Raw genomic sequence first — 21,171 nt, 5'->3', positions numbered from 1 at the left:
CCCTTCTCCAATGTCTTCGCAACACACTGCTTTATTATGAGGGAGTAAAAAAAAACAAAAAAAACATAACACACCTTACCCCTTAATTATTTTCATACAATGTTTGATCTAGTACTTGCACTGAGGAAATACAGAAACTCATCAAAAATATGTAAAAATGAACAAAAATTATCTTACAAATTTATCTAAATGGGCTCAGCCAGGTTACAGAATTTTAAAGTGAAACTGGGATGAAAAAGAGATAAACCCTTTGCATGGCATTTCCATTTTCTATTCATAAAAATCACTGGTGGCTTAATGGTAGCATACAATAACACGTGAGGAAAAGGGAGACAAATGCATAAAAGCTTAAGTATTAGAGCGCAATGTTATTTTAAAAAAAAAAGGGTAGAGTAAAATATCCTGGAACAATCTAATGACAAACTGTTGGAAAAGTGATTGTAGACTCAAAGATGAGAAATCCTTGGCGCCCGAGTTCATCCTCTATAGCACTTTGTATCGGCCTTTGCTTGTTGGCTGGTAGGAATTTTGCTGCAGAAAGAAAAGAAAAATCATTGATCAACGTATTTCACTGATCACTTTTGTGTAAGTATTTCAGAAAGTGGTGCAACAATTCTGTTGCAGGAATCCAAATTAATTACATGTGAGATAACTTGACTCACGCAAAATTTAAGTAGATTTTTTTACCCAACACAGGGATGCATGTTATTTTCCCATACCACTAACTTCAAATCAAAGCACTGAACTTTAAATGAGGGAATACCATGTTTTGATCTGATCTATTACCTTTACTTAAGAATGTAGTACATTCAGACAACTGGTTAGGGGTAACAGAACAAAATTAGAAATTATAATCCATTTTGTCAGTTTGAGGATCCAAAACTGAAAAACGTGTAACACTGAATCAAATTTCCTTGATAGAGATCGTTACATGCAGTTTCTGACATCAAACTGTATGGCAGGGATATTCTAAAGTAGACGCCATTGAGTCTGCTATCAGAAGGATAGCCGTCTTGAGCATGCATCAAGATGGCTATCCATCTGATAGCCATCTTGAGCATGCATCAAGACAAATACAAGATGGACATCAGTGGATCTCTGTTCTTAAGCAGCAGAAGAAAGCACTTACTAATCTAATGAGTTCTTCCTTGATCAACCTGGTAATCTCTGCTTTGGCTTTCTGCACAGCCAGTTCATTTGCACCTTGAAAAGAAAAACAGAAGATCAATAAATACATTGAGGTAAACTACATTTATTTTCTGATGGTGTAGAGAAAATTATCTATACTGACAGAGAGGGGAACAAGCACTGTTGCTGACATCTGTTGGCCTGCCTGCTGTTTATTAAATGTCTTGCAAAATAAACCAGTAAGGGCTATATCAACACAATACTGAAATGACTATACAGAAATGTCACGCAGCCTCTTTGTTTTAGCCGCTTTATTAGAGCCACGTTATTTGACATTGTATTCTTACAATGAATTGTATTTTTACAATGAATTTCTTCTCTGCATTTAACCCATCCTATTGTATAGGAGCAGTTGGCAGCTGCAGCGCCCGGGGACCAACTCCAGTTCTTCTTTCCATTGCTTTGGTCAGGGGCACAGACAGGAGTATTAACCCCAGCAGGCATGTCTTTTTGATGGTGGGAGGAAATGGGAGCACCTGGAGGAAACCCACGCAGACACGGGGAGAACATATAAACTCCACACAGAAAGGACCTGGGACGGCCTGCAGTTCAAACCCAGGACCTTCTTCCTGTGAGGCAACAGTGCTAACCACTGGGCCACCATGCCAGCCTTTATGAAATGAATTATGATTTAAGAAAATAAAAGAGGCTTTGAGAGGCAATTGCACATAAAACAATCTCAGAGAGTATACCATTATTGCATAATCTGTGTAGGTGGCCAGACAGTCTTTGATCCAGTGAACTATGCCTCCTTCAACATTAAGATCCTGCAGCCGCTACAGTAGGATATGTATTTGCATTTAACTCAAGGGTGGAGCTGATAACATTAAAGAAAATTAGACCTGGGTAATTTTAAGTGACAGGGTATCATATGAGTCATGGTCAGTTCCATCCTCTGTCCCCCTCAGTGACATATAGGTTAACTGTAGGGCAGCGGTGGCTAACCATGCGCCATGGAGAGCCAAGTGTATGCAGGTTTTCATTCCAACCCGACTCCACACCAGGTGATTTCACTGATACATTCTTCCTCTTTGGTTGAAGGGTTGCTAATAAGCAAGGCTCAGTGTTTTCGGTTTTTACCTATTTTCACCGAAAAATACCCGGATTTTTTAAAAGGAGCAGATCGGTTTAAACACCGATACATTCACGGATTTTCTTAAAAAAACAAAAAAAACAACCGAAAACGTTGAGCCTTGCTAATCAGTGAAATCACCTGGTGTGGAGTCCGGCTAGAATGAAAACCTGCATACACATGGCTCTCCATGGCACATGGTTAGCCACCCCTGCTGTAGGGTGTTGAGCTGATTTGCTATTGCTGATCTGAAGAAAATACAGAAAATTCTTTCCAGCCCTTTTCAACAGTATGGGTATTAAGGTATCAGGGCTACAGTCAATTATACATTTGGACTGTGAATATTAAAGATGGTGGCTGTGCCCAGCTGCAGTCACGTGCTAAGGACCCACTGTCCCTGGATGTACATGTATCGAATAAAACCTTCTCTCCCGTGTCTCCCTATACTTTCCCTCTGTTTATAAGACTGAATAAAAGTACTGATGGTTGACTAGACTGCTCAATTCCCTAAAACAATTAGTTAAAAAAAAAAAAAGATGGGCTGTGTCTTCTAAAATTAGAAAATATTTTGGAAAAATTGAATTTCTTTTTTGATCCCTACTTTCAATAGCCAGGTAGATCTTGCGTTCTCCTTCCTTGGGCTCCTTCCCTGGAGGAAAGTAGGTTCCTCTGATCGTGATTGCTGCCTCCGAGTATTCTCCGATCCGCTGGAGAGCCTCTTTAGATGTCACCTTCCACCTGGCAGTCTAGGGGAGAACGGAACATAAAAATCTCAGCAACATCCTTCTCCATATGCAATTGTACTAGTATTAGTAGACTGGAGCCCATTTCTCAAATTAAAAGACAAAGTATATAAAAATTTACTAAAAGAAAGCTTTGAATGATCAACAGAAAAAAATAATTTAGAACAATCTTCTGAATGTTTGCCACACTAAATGCAGCCTTTCCTCTTTAAAGAATAAGCCTGAAAACTGAGGTAGACACATATTAAATGAAAAGATAATAGAGTAGGCATCAGTTGATGCAATCATGTCAATTGATTACTGAGAAAAATAAATTTCTATGACAGTGAAATATTTCTTTTTTTATGGGGGGGATTTTATTGTATTATTGTGTGACACACTTTGTGTTACATTTGTTTGTATGAGAGGTGCTCCACAAATAAAGTCTGATTGATTGGTTGACTGATTGATTGACTGATTGATTGATCGATTGACTGAGTGAAATGTTGCCTCAAGCATACCTCGAGACTACACCCACCCCCCAAATCTCTTATTTATCGTGTGGGACACAAAGGAGAACAAGTTGAAAGCTGGTGAGCCACTGGTACCCCCATCTGCGTTAATGAGCACTGGGCTTAATGTTTACAGTCCTAACAAGTCATTGAGTTATTATAGTGGCCAAAGAAAAACGTTTTCTCCTCCACAATAGTGATAACTTGAACAAAAAACGTATTTGTAAAACACCGTTCATAAAAAAATGTTTACAAAGCACTTCAGACAAAACACACAAATAAGCTGACACTAAATAATGAAAGACATAAAAAGACAAAAGGCAGGGAGGACACAAGCCCAGGTTGGGGTAAGACATAAGTGCATGTGTGTGCACACATATGCTGATGGGCATTGGCGAAGGTTGAACACAGGTAAGACTACGGCTTGCATACGCATGTGCATTTGTGTGTGTACATGCACATGTAACACAATAATTATCTTTGAAAATACAAATTATGCTGGAATCCCTTAGACATTTACCAGAGAACCAACTGACCTGAGGGAAGTCGTTGATCTCCAGCTCCTCCTCATATCTCTTGACAGTCTCTGACTGCTCAGCAGCCTGCCGCTCTTCTTCCATCTTCTCCACTGGGGTGTAGTTCAGCTTGGCATTGATCTTTTCTGCCAGCTGCTCTGCAATGGTCTTGGCTGACACAGAGGGTGCCATGATGGTGCCGCCACGGAGGATGGCATTGGTTGCCTGCTGCATCACATCCTGTCCATGGAGACAAAGATGAAGGAGACAGTCCAGAGTGGCGAGGGAATCTTTTGAGATACTGAAAGTTGTTCATTTTTCTTCATTCTTATTTTCCATTAGATTTATCCCAATAAGAATCTGTATTTAAGAGGAGACTTGGGCAAGATTTTAACATTTGTTGAATATTATTTGCCTTTAACTTATGATTTATGTCTGTAATGCTGTTTTCTTGGTCAGGTCTCTCAAATCTCTAGAGATTTTTAATTTTTATGGGACAACCTGGTTAAATGAATGTAAAAAAATAAAATAAAATTAAGCAGCATTATGTCAAATGAGTTACAGCAGAGGCACATTCAACAATAAATTATAAATTTACATGTTCACATCACATAAATGTAGACCGATAAAAAAAAAAGTCTTAAGTAGCAAAATATAACATGATGCTAACTGTAGCTTACAGCACAAGAACAAGCAGGATGTCACATTCACATAACAGATCATATCGGTATCTATATAAACACTCAGTAGCAGTGGCTTTCTTTGCAGTGCCCAGAGAAAGATACTCATATCTTCTTAACTCTCTACCCTGCCATATAGACCAACTACCTGAGCCTCAGCACCAAGGTTCTTCTGAGCATTGATCCGGAGTGCCAGCCTCTTGGCCATCTCCAGTTTCTGGATGTTCCCAGCAGAGGGGGCCCCGAGGCTGGTCAGCCCAGCAGCAGCAGCTGCTGCAGAGGACACGGCTCCTGCTGTCGCTCCAGCAGCCCCGGAGGCAGACATGTCTTTCACCCTCTTCTTGGAGTTGAACATGCTCTCAATCTGCTCATCGATCTGGTAAGTGAAGGAAGACGTATGGCAAGTTAAGGGGGGCACATACTGAGTATTACCGTTTATCTTCAACTCTGCTACCATGGTGTAACCACTGTTGCCAATCTTTTATACTTTCATACTTAAAATGTTTAATACTTCAACACTAACAAAACCCCTTTTTTTTTAGAACTACAAGTCATATCTAACCCTATTGCAAATATCTCTGCATGAGACTGCAGCTGACCTGAGGTTATGCAATATCATGATACAATGCCACGTGGCTGGACAATTATACCAACTATTTTGTAACTGTTACTGATTTGTGATCAGAACAACAGGCATTTTGTTACCATGTCTATTGGTTTACCATAGTTGGCAAAAATCAGCATTGTAGCCATAATCTGCTCACTGATTTTGTAAAAACAAATCTGGTATTGATGGGGTTAAGTCATTACCACTGTATTAGTTCTGATATTACACACCACTGCACAAGCTTCCACCACAGCCTGTGATGTCATTACAGATTTTTATCTTCATTTTCTAGCTTTGCGTTTTAAACTAATAAATTAACTAAATTAAAACTAATGGTTTTAAATGCCCAGCTTGGTGAAATGCAACTTCAGTCACAAAGACAAACAAATTTCTCTCGCCTGTTACTCACATCCAGGGCTCCGTCCTCATCATCAGAGTCCTGCAGTCCCAGAGCAGCCTTCTGGAGCTTCTTCCTCTCATTGGCCAAGGCATGCTCTGTCTCGTCAAACTTAAACCCCTTCCCTGAGAAGCCACTGCTACTCTTTATGGTCTTCCCCTCCTGTCAGAGGAAGATAGAAAATGCAGAAGCAAAACAGAGAAAGAGAAAGGCACAGAGAAGTGGAGAGAAAAATTAGAAATTGTGGAGAATGTAAGCCAAAAAAAAAAGGAAGAAGTAATGTCTGGTATAAATTGAAAACATACCCTGCTACTGATATCAAAATGGAGGGTGAGCATGTGAAGACGATTGACATGTGCAAGTCACCATAGACATATTTAGGATGCTTTATTCACATTCACTGGGAAGTATTTCAAGTATTTAGAATAAAAATCTATTCAAATATACATCTGCATTGATTTCTTGTATTTCAAGATTAAATCAGTCTACTAACCACACATAGATATTTTTACTCTTATGTCCACTGTCAACATGGTTCATATCTCAAGAATATTTACAGGATATTACAAGAGTACGACCTAAAAGTGTCAACCATGGCTTCAATAAATAAAAACACCCTTAACTATAGCTAAATGCGCTAAAAAAACAAAAAAACAGAAACAAAAAACAAAACAACTCCCTGCCAAACAGGCAGTCTGATCTGACTATGTTGGCATGATTCAATCACATAATGATCAACAGTGATGACTCATTGGCAATGTAAACAAACTACTAAATGACAGGGCAGTCAGTGACAGCTTGTTAGTGTTCTGCTAGCAATGGCAGCATCAGATAGGATTGGTACGGTGCAGCCAAACACGTCTGAACCAGCAGATATTGATTTTGTTGAGGATCAACCAGAAGTTCTGCTTCCACGTTCTAATTCCTTTGCATATAAGAGGATAATAGTATGGGAAACAAACTGTCTTGCTGGAGCATGGTAAAGACAAGCAAGCAAGTTTATTTATATAGCACATTTCATACACAGAGCAATTCAGTGTGCTTTACACAAATAAAAACAGAAAAGGAACCATATAAAATATAATTAAAAGAGAGTAAATAAAAATAAATAGGAACAATCATACATAAAATATAATTAAGAGTACAAAGTACATAAAATGTACTTTGAAATAGTAATTAAAAGAGTAATATAATTAAAAGACAGGTACGATAAAAAGAAAATACAAAGTGTAAAAAAAAAAAAAAAAAAAGAATAAAAACATCATCACTTCTTTGCCGGGAGTGACAAGATTTCTACTTCCAGAATTAAAGTGGAGTAGGAATAAGGTGCAAGTTTTAATGCTCAATCATAGGCACAAGAAAATTTAAATGTTTTTAACCTAGATTTTAATATTTCGGGCACATCTAAGGTCTTCTGGTAGTTTGTTCCAGGTGCATGCAGCATAACAGCTAAATGCTACTTCACCATGTGTGGTTTGGACTCTGGGCTGAACTAACTGACCTGAGTCCATGGATCTTAGAGCCCTACCCGGTTTATACTCTTCAAGCATGTCAGTAATGTATTCTGGGCCTACACCATTCAGTGATTTGTAGATAAGTAGCAGCACTTTAAAATGTATTCTGTAACTAACTGGAAGCCAGTGTGGAAGCCACAAGATTTCAGGAATGGAGTAATGTGCTCTGTTCTCTTGGTGCTGGTTAAAACTCTAGCAGCAGCATTCTGAATAAACTGCAGCTGTTTAATGGTCTTTTTGGGGAGACTAGTTAAGAGACCGTTACAGTAATCAGTTCTACTGGCATTAAAAGCACGGATGAGAAGAGACTGTTAAAGTAATCAATTCTGCTGGAAATAAAAGTAGGGATGAGCTTCTCTTGGTCATTTTGGGATACCAAACCCTTGATTCTGGCTATATTTTTAAGGCGATAGAAGGCTGTTTTAGTGATTGCTTTGATATGGCTGGTGAACATGAGATCTGAGTCTATTAAAATGCCAAGATTTCGGACTTGGTCTTTGGTTTTTAGAGCTCAAGACTTGAGTTGTTCATTTATAATGGTTCTCTTTTTGTTGCCAAACACAATAATCTGTTTTTTCCTTATTTAATTGAAGAATGTTTTGGCTCATCCAATTATTTATCTGCTCAAAACAGTGACACTGTGATTCTATTGGACTGAGATCATCAGGTGTGAGAGCCAGATATATCTGATTATCATCTTCATAACTATGGTAATCCATGTTGTTGCTCTGAAGAATTTGGCCTAAAGGCAGCATGTACAGATTAAATATGAGAGGTCTGAGAACTGATCCCTGGGGGATTCCGCATGTCATTACCGCTCTATCAGATTCATAACTGCAAACGGTGACAAAGTAACTCTGATCTTCTAAATAAGACCTGAACCAATTAAGTACTGCTCTGGAAAGTCCTACTCAATGTTCCAGCCTGCCTAACAGTTTTCTGTGATCTACAGTGTCAAATGCCGCAAACTGTCAAGTTCCGCCCATCTCAAACCAGTGAGAGGAGAACAGAGAAAGCACATTTCACAGAAATGGTTAAATTTTTCTCCCATTTGCAGTCAGTAGTATGTTTACATAGGACCCTCTGGATTATAGTAGGTAGCTGATTAAGGGAACAGGTTTTCAGGGCCTTTGAGATTTCAGCCTGTCAAATGTCACCATTTAAAAACACCAAAAGATGCTTTGTACTGTGGGAAAAATCCTTGGTCCTACACATTTTCTTCAGTCTTCCAGTGTGACGCAGTCTAATACTGCCAATGGAATGCCGTCTTAGACTGCCACAGAAATCTAGCAGCGTTTTTGGCTTTCGTTTGTGTGTTGTGTGGCAGAGTTTACGAGACAATCCCAATGTTAGACGGTTGCCAAAAAAGATGTTACATGCGCCAAGGTATTTGATTGTAAACATAAATGCGTATCGTTTCAATGAAGAGAAACATGGCCAAGTGGGACACTTTCCATTTGATTTCTTTTTTAATGTTTTCTCACAAAATACCACCAGGATCACAACAACAGCCATTCATATGAGCAACACATGCCCTTTGATGCTGCTGTGTCTACTGACATAGCATCAAGGTAAAGGCAGATTGTGTCATTATAATTTCTGCCAATTTGGTCATTGTACCTAATCAATCTGAAAATCTAATGTTGTAACATCGCACAGTGTAATGAGATAATCCTAAAGGCATAATCTGCCACATAATGTGATTACAAATAGAAATCCTTGCCTCCCTCCTCTTACCGCTTTCTGCTGGTCTTTGAAGGAACCCCAGAGCTGCTCCAGTTCAGCTGGGACAGGAGAGCCGGATAACTCCAGAGCTTTGATGATGTCCCCAGCATAGCGAACCTGCTCCTCTGTGATGAAGGTGTAGGCATAACCCTAAGAGGAAGACAAAAACAGGAGAGAAAGACAGAATGTTAGTTTTTTTCTTCAGGTTTTCAAAAAGAAGTGAAACGTTTTGTACTGAATTGAATTTAAGTTGTCTGACCTTGTTACCAGCCCTGCCTGTGCGTCCAGCTCGGTGGACATAGTCCTCATAGTGGTTGGGACAGCTGTAGTTGATCACCAGGATCAGCTGCTTGACATCCAGCCCCCTGGCAGCTACCGAGGTGGCGACCATCAGCCGGCATGCTCCATTCTTAAAGTCATTGATGATGCTGTCTCTGTCATATTGGTCGATACCTTGAAAGAAAAGAGGATTTACATGCGTGTTACACCACATGCATATAGTTTATATAAGAGTGTGAGATGCCCTATATACTGCACATCAGAATCCCACCCCTAGTCTACAATCATTGCCATAAGAAGATATCTAATACAACAGAGGAAAAAGAGAACTGGATTGTTCCTGCATAATAAATAGGTGGATTAAACTAAATACTTCATCCTAATGAATCTGGGCGATTTTTTTCATTATGACTGTTGCCTTTGCAAATATATGTCTATAAACCTTTACAGTAGCCTATAGTTTCCAGTATCTTTTCTTCTCGTTCAAGTAACAACTATTTATTCTGTATGTTTTGCCCTCAGCCTAACACTTTTGAATGCAATACTTAAACAGAACCAGTTTGGACACAAACAGAGGCATTGCCTTTGTTTAGACGATTTACGCAGCAGACATGTTGTTTACGTAACACGACTAGTGAATGTTAATGCTAAGTGTCACAGGCCATTAATACAAACACAAACACTTACACGCACACACACAAGAACAATAGCACCTCACTACAGCAGAAATTCTCACCCAACTCAAACCCTTTGCCATTACTTTAAGGTAGCAGGTCTCTATTTCAGACCTAGTCCCCCACCCCTTTCTTTTTATCTGTAAAGATGATGACAGATAAATGTCACCAAAATCAGTTCAGGTAGAGAGCAGTGAAGAGGTGGTAGTGGCACACCACTGATCAAAATCAAACCCATTACCTCCATGCAGGGACATGCAGGGATAGGAAGCCTTCATCAAGTCTTTGAGCAGTCCATCAGCATGTTCCTGTTTGTCCACGAAGATAATGACAGAGCCCTTCTCCTGGTAGTGACCCAAAATTTCCAGCAGCTTTAAGAACTTCTTGTCCTCCTCAATCACCAGCTAAGGAGAGAGGAAAAAAATGAGAAGGAGAGAGAGGGAGAGTGAGACAGAAATATCAATAGGCACAAAGAAGGAGAACAGGGGGTCAGGGGTGCCATGAAAACAGAAATCTTGTGTCTTTGCTGGGATAGATTTTGGTGCGAAATAGGGGTGTTGCGATATACTAGTATTGATGATAACCATGATATTTAAAAACTGAAATACTGATATCATGTTAATAATAGATATATGACAACATCATGTAAATAATCCAATGCCTCTTAAATCATTTCAGTTTCTTTCTGTTCTCGCTTTGTCTCCCTCCCCGAACCATGGTTTTTGTGTACCGTTACACCCTAACTGGTCGGTTCTCTATATATACAGTTTAAACTAAGGCTGTGTGATGTGACCAAAATCTCATATCACGATATAGGTCATTCATATCACCATAGCGGCCCTGTGATGGCCTGGCGGCCTGTCCAGGGTGTTTCCCCGCCTGCCGCCCAATGACTGCTAGGATAGGCTCCAGCATCCCCACGACCCTGAGAGCAGGATAAGCAGTTCGGATAATGGATGGATGGATATCACGATAACGATACAAATTACGATGTAGTACATTTTCTGTAAATTCAATGAATAAATAGTTTATATAAAATGACCACATGGAAAGGCGTATTTCTTATTACATTTTGAATGTGTTTTGTGGGGACCGCCATGCAGCATATTTTGCAAAGTATGATTTTCTGGTCCGTGTCAGACTTTTCATACCCAAACCACGTCCATACGATAGAACTAGCCCCTCTTTTAGGTACAAGCTCCTTATTTTGTCCCGGCTTGTCGGAGTCCTTCTGCTCGGAATTACCCCGTTCTGCGTTACGTTCACTGTCCTCCATGTTTGTTTGTATTGCCTTCATGCAAATTTCCTGCCTATGGCCATGCTTTCCAAAGTGCAGAAAGGGTCGTCCAAATGACAAAAAATATTGCCGTAAAGAGTGCGATTTGCAACACAACGAAATAAACGATAGAGCTTAATATGAAACGATAAAACGTTTTTTATCGTTACATGATTTATATCGTCATATTGCACAGCCCTAGTCTAAACCCTTTCAAATAACCCCCTCAGTCTGACATATGAAGTTATTTTTTTTATTTACCACATGTTGTTCCACATCGGAGCAGACCACGCTGCGACCGCCCACTTGGACCTCAATGGGCTTGGACAAAATCCTGCGGGCCAGTGCTTCCATTGCTCTGGGAAAGGTCGCTGAGAACATGACCGTCTGACGGTCAGGACGCACATTATCCACAATACGCATCACCTGGTGGAGGAAACAGTACCAGAATAATCCAAATCTGGTTTATCTGCCATTAAAGTTTTTAACATTTCAATGAAGTTTGTCTTGATACAGTAATGGTAATTGTGGAGTTGGGTGTGAACCACTGCCCCAAGAGGATCACGCCATTCCCCCCAAGTCCCCCTCTCCCCGAACAGGAGCCCTGACTGACCAGAGGAGGCGCCAGTGCAGCAACCAGGACAGATACCCACACCTGGCTCCCCACCCGCAGACAGCCAATTGTGTCTGTAGGGATGCCCGATCAAGCCGGAGGTAACACGGGGGAGGTGTTTTTATCTTTGCGTTATTTTAATAAACCTGCTGTTGAGCCCTCAACTACCAGGATTTGTCTGTGTCTATGCTCAAGAACCCTACTCGTAGCAGTACTTTGCCTCAGTAGTATCAGTGAAAGAAAAAAAGCAACAAGTAATCTGAAATGTAAAATAAATATGTATATAAAGATGGCATTATGTCTATTGAAATAGCATCTCTGAGTGTGCAAACAATTAGTGCAAGTAAATACCATCTGTCTTGTTCATTTCATTACTTAATGAACTATCCTCAATAATACTGCATAGTCTAGATACTGTATCAGAGAGCCACTATTTCATATTTCTTTGCCATTGTCAATCTTTCCTATTACCTTTTTAAGTCTGGACAAACCTGACTGAATGTATGTTTTCAAAATATCTAAGTCACTGCCTATTTCTGAATTTCATTTGAAAACAATTTTAAATGTAAAAAATAAACAGTCTGAAATGCCCCCCACCCCAACAATTTGTTTCATTTAGTACTTAAGTGAAATAAAGAAAAACCCTACTATGTATAGGCCAGTCCAAACTGTTGACTGGTATTGTATATGGTATGTATAATGCCCGCCCAACAAACGTGTATTCATAATTTCACTTTGTTCTTAATATAAGTTTGTGTTTCGTCCAAGTGCCACAGTGAGCAATGCATCATGTCAGATTTCTGGCAAGTGAAAACTTGCATGACAATCAATACCAATTCTGATTATTGTAAATCCAACATATGCCTTTGACAGAAAACTCCTTTCACTTAATTTATCTACTTAATGATGAAGCTGGGTTATATCAATTTCATTTTATCATATGACAAGTCAAAGCTGACTCTCACCTGTGGCTCAAAGCCCATGTCGAACATTCTGTCTGCTTCATCCACCACCACATATGTAACTCGCCGCAGGTTGGTGACACGGCCTATACAGTCCAGGAGAGGAGCACAGGGAAAACAGTTCACCTCAGGCAGCCAGGGGTCAGTGTGCACATCCATCCTTTCCATTTCAGAAAACATCAGCTGGTCTAACACCCTTTCCAAAATTAGCTTACTTGAGCACATAATCAAAGCATCCTAAATGTAGCATATTCCTTTCGAGACTGATAAAAGTGGCCAAGTTGTTTTGATTTATCCTAAATTCTTTCTTTGTAACATTTGTTGTTCTCTCTGGGCTTGCGTACCATCTCAGGAACAATGAGGGACCTGTAAAAGTCAGAAAACAGCCTCAAGATACAATACAAGAGATGGAGCCACATCAACCATTATCTGACCAAGCGCCTTTTCACCTACAAGGGAAACATATTAGAGATTACCTCGCATGTGTGGAAGCAACAAAACTCATTTTTTCCTAATTCTAACTGACAGGTATTAAATAATCTAGATTTTCTCCAAATGATCAAAGTTATCAGGAATAATGTCTATTATTTTCTAAGAACATTCAAAATGCACACATTTCAAATATGCAAATGTTCAACATTTTGCAAGGCTCTACAGTGACATTCAACCCAAGGAGCACCTGTGCTCTTCAGAGATAATTAGGGCCACAGGAATATATGAAGGCGCATGACCTGTTAAGATAAGTAAGAATTGCCTAACCTTACATTGAATCTCAAGAGCTCATGTGTCCCCCTTTTTTAAAAATTTGCTCAGGAGCATGACTTTAGCATGATTTTTGTGTGCATATGCTGCCACTATGAAATGGTAACACCTCAGGACACTATTCATCCTCTCTTATTAGGACAAAATTACACAAACTGAGCAACCTACTTTCATGTCACAACACGGGTCATAGAACATTTCTGACCCATTCTGGCTTGGGGATTCAGGAACCACACAGGCAGCACCGATTCCACCTACCTGTATTTGCCCTCTTCTTCAAAGAACACACCACTGTCTTGTAGAAATGACTGATCCCCCAGGTGATTAAACAATGTCAACAGTTTAGTAAGTGGCAACGACTGGGTTCAGTATGCACTATGTCACATCATAATTATTCCATGCAAAGCATTAATCAACACGCTAAAGAGAAAAACTAAGGGCTTGTGTGCAATGGCAAAACAGACTAACAAAGGGGTAAGGTGTGTGGAACTCACCACTGTTGGCACCTAACATGTCAATCATCCTTCCCGGTGTGCACACAATGATTTCAGCTCCTCTCTTAAGCTCAGCGATCTGGACAAAAAGGAGAAAACCCAATACTCTTAATAAACGTTCAAAGAAACTACAATGTTTTCTCTTCTCGTCACATACATTTTCCCTCTCATCAAGTACAGACTTCTGATAGACCAGTGGTTTTACCTGTTCACTAATACCAGTGCCTCCATACACACAAACCACCCGGAGACCCAGAGGCTTGGAGAACTTTTTACACTCCTTGGTGATTTGTAGCGCAAGCTCTCTGGTGGGAGTCATGATCACAGCTGTTGGAGAAGAGGGAATTGATAAAAATGGGATCTTTAAAACTTCACTGAAATTCAAGGAGCAATCAAACTTTTTTTGTAAAATTCTGAGGAGATAAACTCTTGCAAATACAATATTTCAACTGGAACTGGGCTTACAACATTACAATAGATTGGGTTTAAACACTTCGGGGTCTGCAAGTCAGGAAAATTCACTCAATCTTCAAGTTACCAATTTAAGTTGTTGGGCAGCAAATTCTGTCCACCTACTTAATATTGTAGCTAAAAAAAGTTTAAAAAAGTGGATTATCATCCAGAAAATACCAAAGGCCCATTTAACATCACTGCAACCTACATTTAGGCCCTGACATGTTCTTTGAAAACACACCACCTTAGCAAACCCCAAATCCTATCCCAACCAAAATCTCCCTCTGTTAATCCTCAGTCCCAAACCTTACCCAATCCTGTTTTTTTTTTTTTTTCATATTCTCCCTGTCTGCGCATCTGATTTCTTCCATCCTTTTCTCAAGGGATGGGGAAATTTAAGAGGTACAAAGTAGTTCTGAATTCAGTAAAATTTATAGAAACAGCATAGGTCCTTACCAATGGGTCCCTCTGCCTCTTCCAGGGGCCTCTGATCCATGATGTGTCGAAACATGGGTAGCAGGAAGGCTATGGTCTTCCCACTGCCTGTCTTAGCAATGCCAATGAGGTCGCGACCTGACATAATTGCTGGGATGGCCTGGGTCTGGATCGGGGTGGGCTTCTCATAACTGTGCCTGAGTAGGTTTGGGGGTGGTGAAAGATTAGCTGCAGACCAACACTATGTGCTACTCACTAGATGCAAGTGCAGAGTATTTTAAAGTCAACATAAATGTAATGATTATTATTATTAACATTTCTGCCAATTACAATAACGATGCCCGTTTTATTTTTTTCCTTTCATCTTACAATATAGTAAGGTGGTCTTTTAAAAACCCTAAAACCCTTGGATAGTTTCTCATGATTTACACTCGACTCAAACTGGGTGACTGATCATATATATTGTCATTGTAAGAAGTTACTGAATGGGTTTGATGCCCATCATGGCTGATGTTAAGAGGTTCCGGTCCCGCTTAAACAGTACTGGGTTAGGAGTCCCACAACTGGGGTTTTGATTCCCACCAAAAAAAGAAAGAAGTGGATTTGTGTCCCAGAGGTGATAGGATCATTAAACCCAGATCAGCGAGACATCTACCTACTGATATCACCTGCTTGACCAGATGCTTTAATTCTGTCTGTCTGTTCTCTGCTTTTCATTGCACTTTTGGTTAATGTAAAGTGCATTGAATTGCATTCTAATACATGAAATGTGCTATATAGTTTGACTGATTGATAAACTGATGTTAGCGTTAGAAAAGGGGAAATGGATTCAAATTATGCTTATTTTGAGATAAATGGTTTGTCTCACTACTGAAGAAACTCAACATTCATAGCTGCTGTGTTGCATTGAGACAGGGCAACCTAAAAAAATATGGTTTTTATTTCAATGTTAAAGTGGCTCTTTTCTGTAGCAGATTTAAAAGCATCCCAGAAATATCCCACATCAACAACTAGATAAATTTGGATAAATTTAGAATATCTGACCAAAACAATGGCAGAAGAGGGGCAGTCAGCCACTGTGTGCATCAGTTGTAGACAGTACTCAGTTATACATCTCACTAAAACCCACAGATCCTAGCACCTATTAAATCTCACAACTTGCCTCACTGACATTAAATCCTGGATGTCCAAAATTTTTCTTAAATTTATTGATGATAAGTCTGAGGTCATTTTGTTCGGTCCTGAAAAGTCCATCAGTCCGTCTGCCACTAATCTTGGTGGTCGGTCAGATAGTCTTAAGCAGGCTGCTAGGAATCTTGGGGTAATATTTGATGCTAACCTCAGTTTTGACAATCAAATTAAACATGTTGTTCAGTCATGCTTTTTCCAACTCAAGCTAATCTCCAAAATTAGGTCATTTTTATCAATTTTTGATTTGCAAAAAGTTGTACACGCTTTATCTTTTCTTGGCTCGACTACTGTAATATACTTTATTCTTGTATCAGCCAGGGCTCCCTCCACCATCTGCAGTTGGTACAAAATGCCGCTGCTCGGCTCATTACCGGGACAAGGAGGCATGACCATATCACTCCTGTGCTTGTCTCTCTACTCTGGCTCCCTGTTATATTTCAAATTGATTTTAAATTTTTACTGCTCACTTTTACGACTTTAAATGGTCTTGCTCCTTTATACATTTGTGATGTATTGACTTGGTATGTCCCCCAACCATTAAGGTCTGCAGATGGAGCCCTGCTAGTTATTCCCAGGTCTCGGTTGGTTACAAAGGGTGATCGGACTTTTGCTGTTAGAGCCCCCACACTATGGAACTCTCTTCCTGCAGAGCTAAGTCAAACTAAGTCTCTAGCTTCTTTGAAATCTTGTCCCAAAACTTTTCTTTTTATGAAAGCTTTTATAAATGTTTTGATATTTGTTTTTATTTTTACGGTTTTTATTTTTACTCTTATTTGATCTTACTCTTATTCTTGCCTTGTCTGGTTTGATCTGTTTTTTTGTTTTTTGTGTGTGTGTGAAGCGCTCTGTAACATTGTTTTAGGAAAGTGCTATATAAATAAAATTATTATTACCTTAATATTTTAATATGTCAATCTGAAAGCACCACCCTCTTCAGCCAGATTGTCCATCCAAAAAGACACCTTTTGTGTGACTAGAGGTTGACCAGGTTTATCCAAATCCTAAATTTTCACTTCTAGATTTAACATCAAACCAGACTGTTTCTATAGCAGAGGTAACACAGGCAACATGAATCCCAGCAGGAGCAAGTGGAAGTCAGGTCCCTTGGCATCCTGCTAAGTGAATTTCTATCTATCATTCCCCATTTATGTCCAACTACTACAACCCAATAAGCGTTGCCCCGTCCACCACAGGGTCTTCAACGATTAACCATAAACAATATCTGGTACTCACTTTTTCAGGGCATTGAGGATCTTCATAGATGTGCCACACTGCACCCATGTCTTGATTGGTTTGGGACAACCTTTCCCTTTGACAGTAATTCCTTCCAATTCCAATCTGTACACATTCACCTCTGGATGGTTTCAAAACAAACGGACAGGGATTATACAGTCAATGGAGGTTTAGAAATGGCTAAAATTCTTAACACAACTTAAAATATGTGGTCCTGTTTAGCTTAATGGGTAGAACAAGCCACTTATACTGTCTGAGTCAGAGATTTAATTCTTGCTGGGGCCACTAATGCTTAGGGTGATTTCACTGTGTTCTCAAACAGACAGCCATCTTGTCACTATAGTTTCATCTCTTTGGTCATTCTGACCTACGTGGCTGCTAGCAGGGACATCATAGCACTGTAGTAGTAGATGTTAGATATTTATGAAGCTGGAATCATGCCTTATATACAAAGAAGCGCAGCGTATGATTTGCGCTTGTAAACAAATGGTGAACTTTAAAAGTGAATCACTAATCACAATTGTAATTCACAACTTGTGAAACTGCATTTAAAACAAATCACAATCTTAATTTCATACTTGCAAAACTGTAGCACAGGCTTTGCATTTGTAAATTCCGGTCTGAGTGCTCAGGAGCATAATCCTAACATGTGATTTTTAGCCGCTTTCTCTCTCAAGTCTGTGTGCAAAAAATGACAGAAGCGTGACTCACTGTCGCTTTTCTAACACAAGCATCCAGTAGGTGGTAGCATACGTGACTCATTGTATTGAGAAATGCTGACTTCACTACAAAATCGACTGTAACTTGCTTAATTTTGAACCGATTTTCATGAAATGTGGTCTGTTATAAACGTGAGAAATTGAACATTTTACTGGCTATTTTACATTCAGTTACTGAGGGCGGATCTATTGTATTGTATCATTGTATTATATTTGGTGCTGGAAAAATTAATGCGTTAATCTTGCGATTAATTTGAAATATTTTACACGTTAAAAACAATTAACTCAATTAATGCAGCTGTTTTGTTGACTTCGTGTGGTGGCTGTTTCACAGGCATATCGGGGGATTCAGTTTTGCGCTCTCCCTTCTGCTTGTTGTTGGTGCATGGAGAGCTGTCTTTTTCTCCTACCCTTACAGGGTGTAACCTTCGCCTCCACTTTTTCACAGCAGGCTTTGTTCCCAGCCCTCATCCCCTCAGAGAATATTGGATATTCTACTATGCTTTTTCACCTCTGTCTGAGTTTCAAATACGTGCTTTGTCCCACTGAAAACAAGCTGCAGTTTTGCTGGGTGTAGAAGGGAGCATTTCACTCCTACCTCCCGAAGTTGTTTCTTCACCGGGAGGAATGCAGCTCTTTTGTGTAATAAATCGGCACTGAGATCGGGGTAGAAACTGATCTTTTTTCCTCGATAAGTCAGCTGTCTTCTCTCCCATGACATCCACAGGATCTACTCCTTAGCCTGGTAATAATGCATACGAACCACCATAGCCCGCAGACGACCTGTCAACAGCGGCGGTCTCAGGGTCCAGTGAGCGCAGTCCACCACAGGTGGTTGAGTAAAGCCGTCCTCCCTGAAAACTTCGGTCAGGGACTTGTCCATGAAGGCAGAGAGGTGGTTTCCTGAGATTTTCTCCTCTAGTCCAGTCACCCCAATGTTGTTCCTCCTCGAGAAGTTTTCTAGAATATCTAGCTTGGTCTATAGTTTGGCGTTCGCTGCCTTCAGAGCTGTAGGTTACATTTCAAGCTCTGTGACTCTCCTGTGCATGTCTATCAGTTTTCAATGTCTGCAATTTTTTCAACATGTGCAGAGACAGCAGTTTGGAAGACTGATACAGAAGAACGTAACTCTGCTAATATTTCCTCCTTCACTACCACCACGTCTGCTTTGATACCCTCTCTCAATTCCTTCAGTATCTAAGCTAGTCAAGTCCGTCATTAGCCCACTTGCACATGGTTTAGGTGGTGAGGTCTGCTCGTGCTTGTTGGCGTTTTTAAGCCTGCCGCTTTTGGTAGACATTACAGGTCAAACAATGATTGTGACGATAATAACACTGTTAGTTATAAAACAGCGCAGGTTTAAGTAAAAAAAAGAAGAAGAAAAAAGCGTGTTTTGAAGGAATTAAATTATATAGAAGACGAGGAGAGCTTTGGAATGACATCCTCACTCTGCTATGACCCGGAAGTCCTCCCATGATTTAAAATTTAAATATCCATCATTACAAGATTAAGTCTTGAGAAAAATGCAATTAATCACAGCAAATTGTGCAATTAATTCTTTTTTTTAAATCGATCAACAGTCCTAATTATATTAGATGTAATTGCCACTCGCCACACTGATCCGTGCACTGTATCTGCATTTGGCCAGCAGCTGTCTGAAGCCTTGGCTCCTTTCACTGTAGAGACTTCGTCTTCAAGGCCTCCTCGTTAGTGAGGGTTGCCAGCACCATCAGGATGACATGCTTGCCAAACAAGTCTCCTCCATTTCTTTCTGTCCTGAGCTGATCTTGTTGCCTCTGATATTTTCAGACTAAGCTATTCTTTGATGTCATCATGACACTGCCTTTTTGGTCGGCCTCTCTTGCGCTTTGCTGGTGTAGTTCCCAAAATTGCTGTCTTTGTTAATTTACTTCCACCTGGATGACAGGTATGCCCAAAGAATGAGAACTTTCTTTTCATTATATGTGCCATTAGTCCTCTTTTTGTTCCTAATTCATTAAGGACGCTCGCATTCATTTGTTTCTCTGTCCAACTTATTCGAAGCATCCTATGATAAAGCCACATCTCTGCAGCCTCAATCCTGTTTACCATCGCTTTCTTCAATGTCCAACTTTCAGCTCCATATGACAACACTGGCCAAATGAGGGCTTTAAGTAGACTGACTTCCACTTCTTTTCTTATTTCCCTATCTTTCCATATTTGTAACATCTCCGTCATTCTTTTCTTTGCTAGGGTAATTCTGATTTTTATGTCATCTGTACAATCACCGTCATTTTTCTTAACTGAACCCAAGTATTTGAAGCTCTCTAGGTGTTCTACATTGTCCATCTACTGAGATTGCAATATCTGATTCACCCACTTTCATGCACTTTGTCTTTTTCACATTCAAACTGAGCAATCTCTTTTTCCCTGCCTCATTTACTCGACTCAACATTTCGTTTGGATCTTGCTGTCCATCAGCTGCTAGCACCATGTCATATGCAAATCTAAATTTGCTTATCTTATAACCACCTATGCTCACTCCATATTCATCTATATCTGCCTCACGCATCACTTCTTCTGTGTATAGTGTGAATAAGCATGGTGATACAATGCAACCTTGACGTACACCCTTCTCTATTGGAAAAGCTTCTGTGTTCTCACCATTCCATCTCACCACTGCTGTCTGGCCAATATATAGACCTTGAAGTAGCGCAACGAGGTGTCTAGGGAAACCCATTTCCAGCATTATGTTAAAGAGCTGTGCGTGGCTTACTGAATCAAATGCCTTTGAATAACCAATGAAAATCAGCATTGCCTTATTATCTGCGTTGGATACCTTTTCAACTAGTGTTTGCAGTGTTACCAGCATTTCTGCACACACTCTTGTCTGTAACCTGCTTGCTCATCTGATATTTCTGATTCCATCTTGTTTATCATCCTGTCCAACAAGATGGATAGCATGATTTTACTTGTGTGACTAATGGGGCTTACTGTGCGTTAGTTTGCACAGTCTTTGCTGCATTCTTCAAATCTGGATTCAAATCCAGTCTTCAAATCTGGATGCAGCAAAGACAGAAAAGACTGTAGAGACACACTGTTGAAAACCTCACAAGTGACTTAAATGTGACCCTCTAGTCTCTTCGGTTCAGTTGCACCTCTCACTACC

At 39.9% G+C, this 21,171-nt stretch overlaps 1 protein-coding gene across 2 annotated transcripts in view; it reads right to left on the bottom strand.

Moving 5' to 3' along the window:
• Positions 1–17: 17 nt before the first annotated feature.
• ddx46 (DEAD (Asp-Glu-Ala-Asp) box polypeptide 46) overlaps positions 18–21,171 on the bottom strand; it is a 38,736-nt gene continuing 17,582 nt past the window's right edge. For both annotated transcript variants that reach the window (XM_056285288.1, XM_056285289.1), the window contains exons 9-23: positions 17,305–17,425; positions 14,902–15,077; positions 14,198–14,319; positions 13,993–14,071; positions 12,740–12,822; positions 11,423–11,587; positions 10,127–10,289; positions 9,192–9,385; positions 8,945–9,082; positions 5,706–5,855; positions 4,838–5,065; positions 4,031–4,249; positions 2,862–3,006; positions 1,130–1,203; positions 18–531 (exon numbers count right to left, since the gene is read on the bottom strand). In XM_056285288.1, the coding sequence (XP_056141263.1) occupies positions 484–531; positions 1,130–1,203; positions 2,862–3,006; positions 4,031–4,249; positions 4,838–5,065; positions 5,706–5,855; positions 8,945–9,082; positions 9,192–9,385; positions 10,127–10,289; positions 11,423–11,587; positions 12,740–12,822; positions 13,993–14,071; positions 14,198–14,319; positions 14,902–15,077; positions 17,305–17,425 (2,105 nt within the window). In that variant the 3' untranslated portion in view covers positions 18–483. The remainder of the gene's footprint in view (positions 532–1,129; positions 1,204–2,861; positions 3,007–4,030; positions 4,250–4,837; positions 5,066–5,705; positions 5,856–8,944; positions 9,083–9,191; positions 9,386–10,126; positions 10,290–11,422; positions 11,588–12,739; positions 12,823–13,992; positions 14,072–14,197; positions 14,320–14,901; positions 15,078–17,304; positions 17,426–21,171) is intronic.

Source organism: Lampris incognitus, chromosome 8 (genome assembly GCF_029633865.1).
Source record: "Lampris incognitus isolate fLamInc1 chromosome 8, fLamInc1.hap2, whole genome shotgun sequence".
In the NCBI taxonomy this organism is placed as follows: domain Eukaryota; kingdom Metazoa; phylum Chordata; class Actinopteri; order Lampriformes; family Lampridae; genus Lampris; species Lampris incognitus.
Note: the sequence above shows the minus strand (reverse complement) of the source record. Positions and strands in the feature narration are given on the sequence as shown.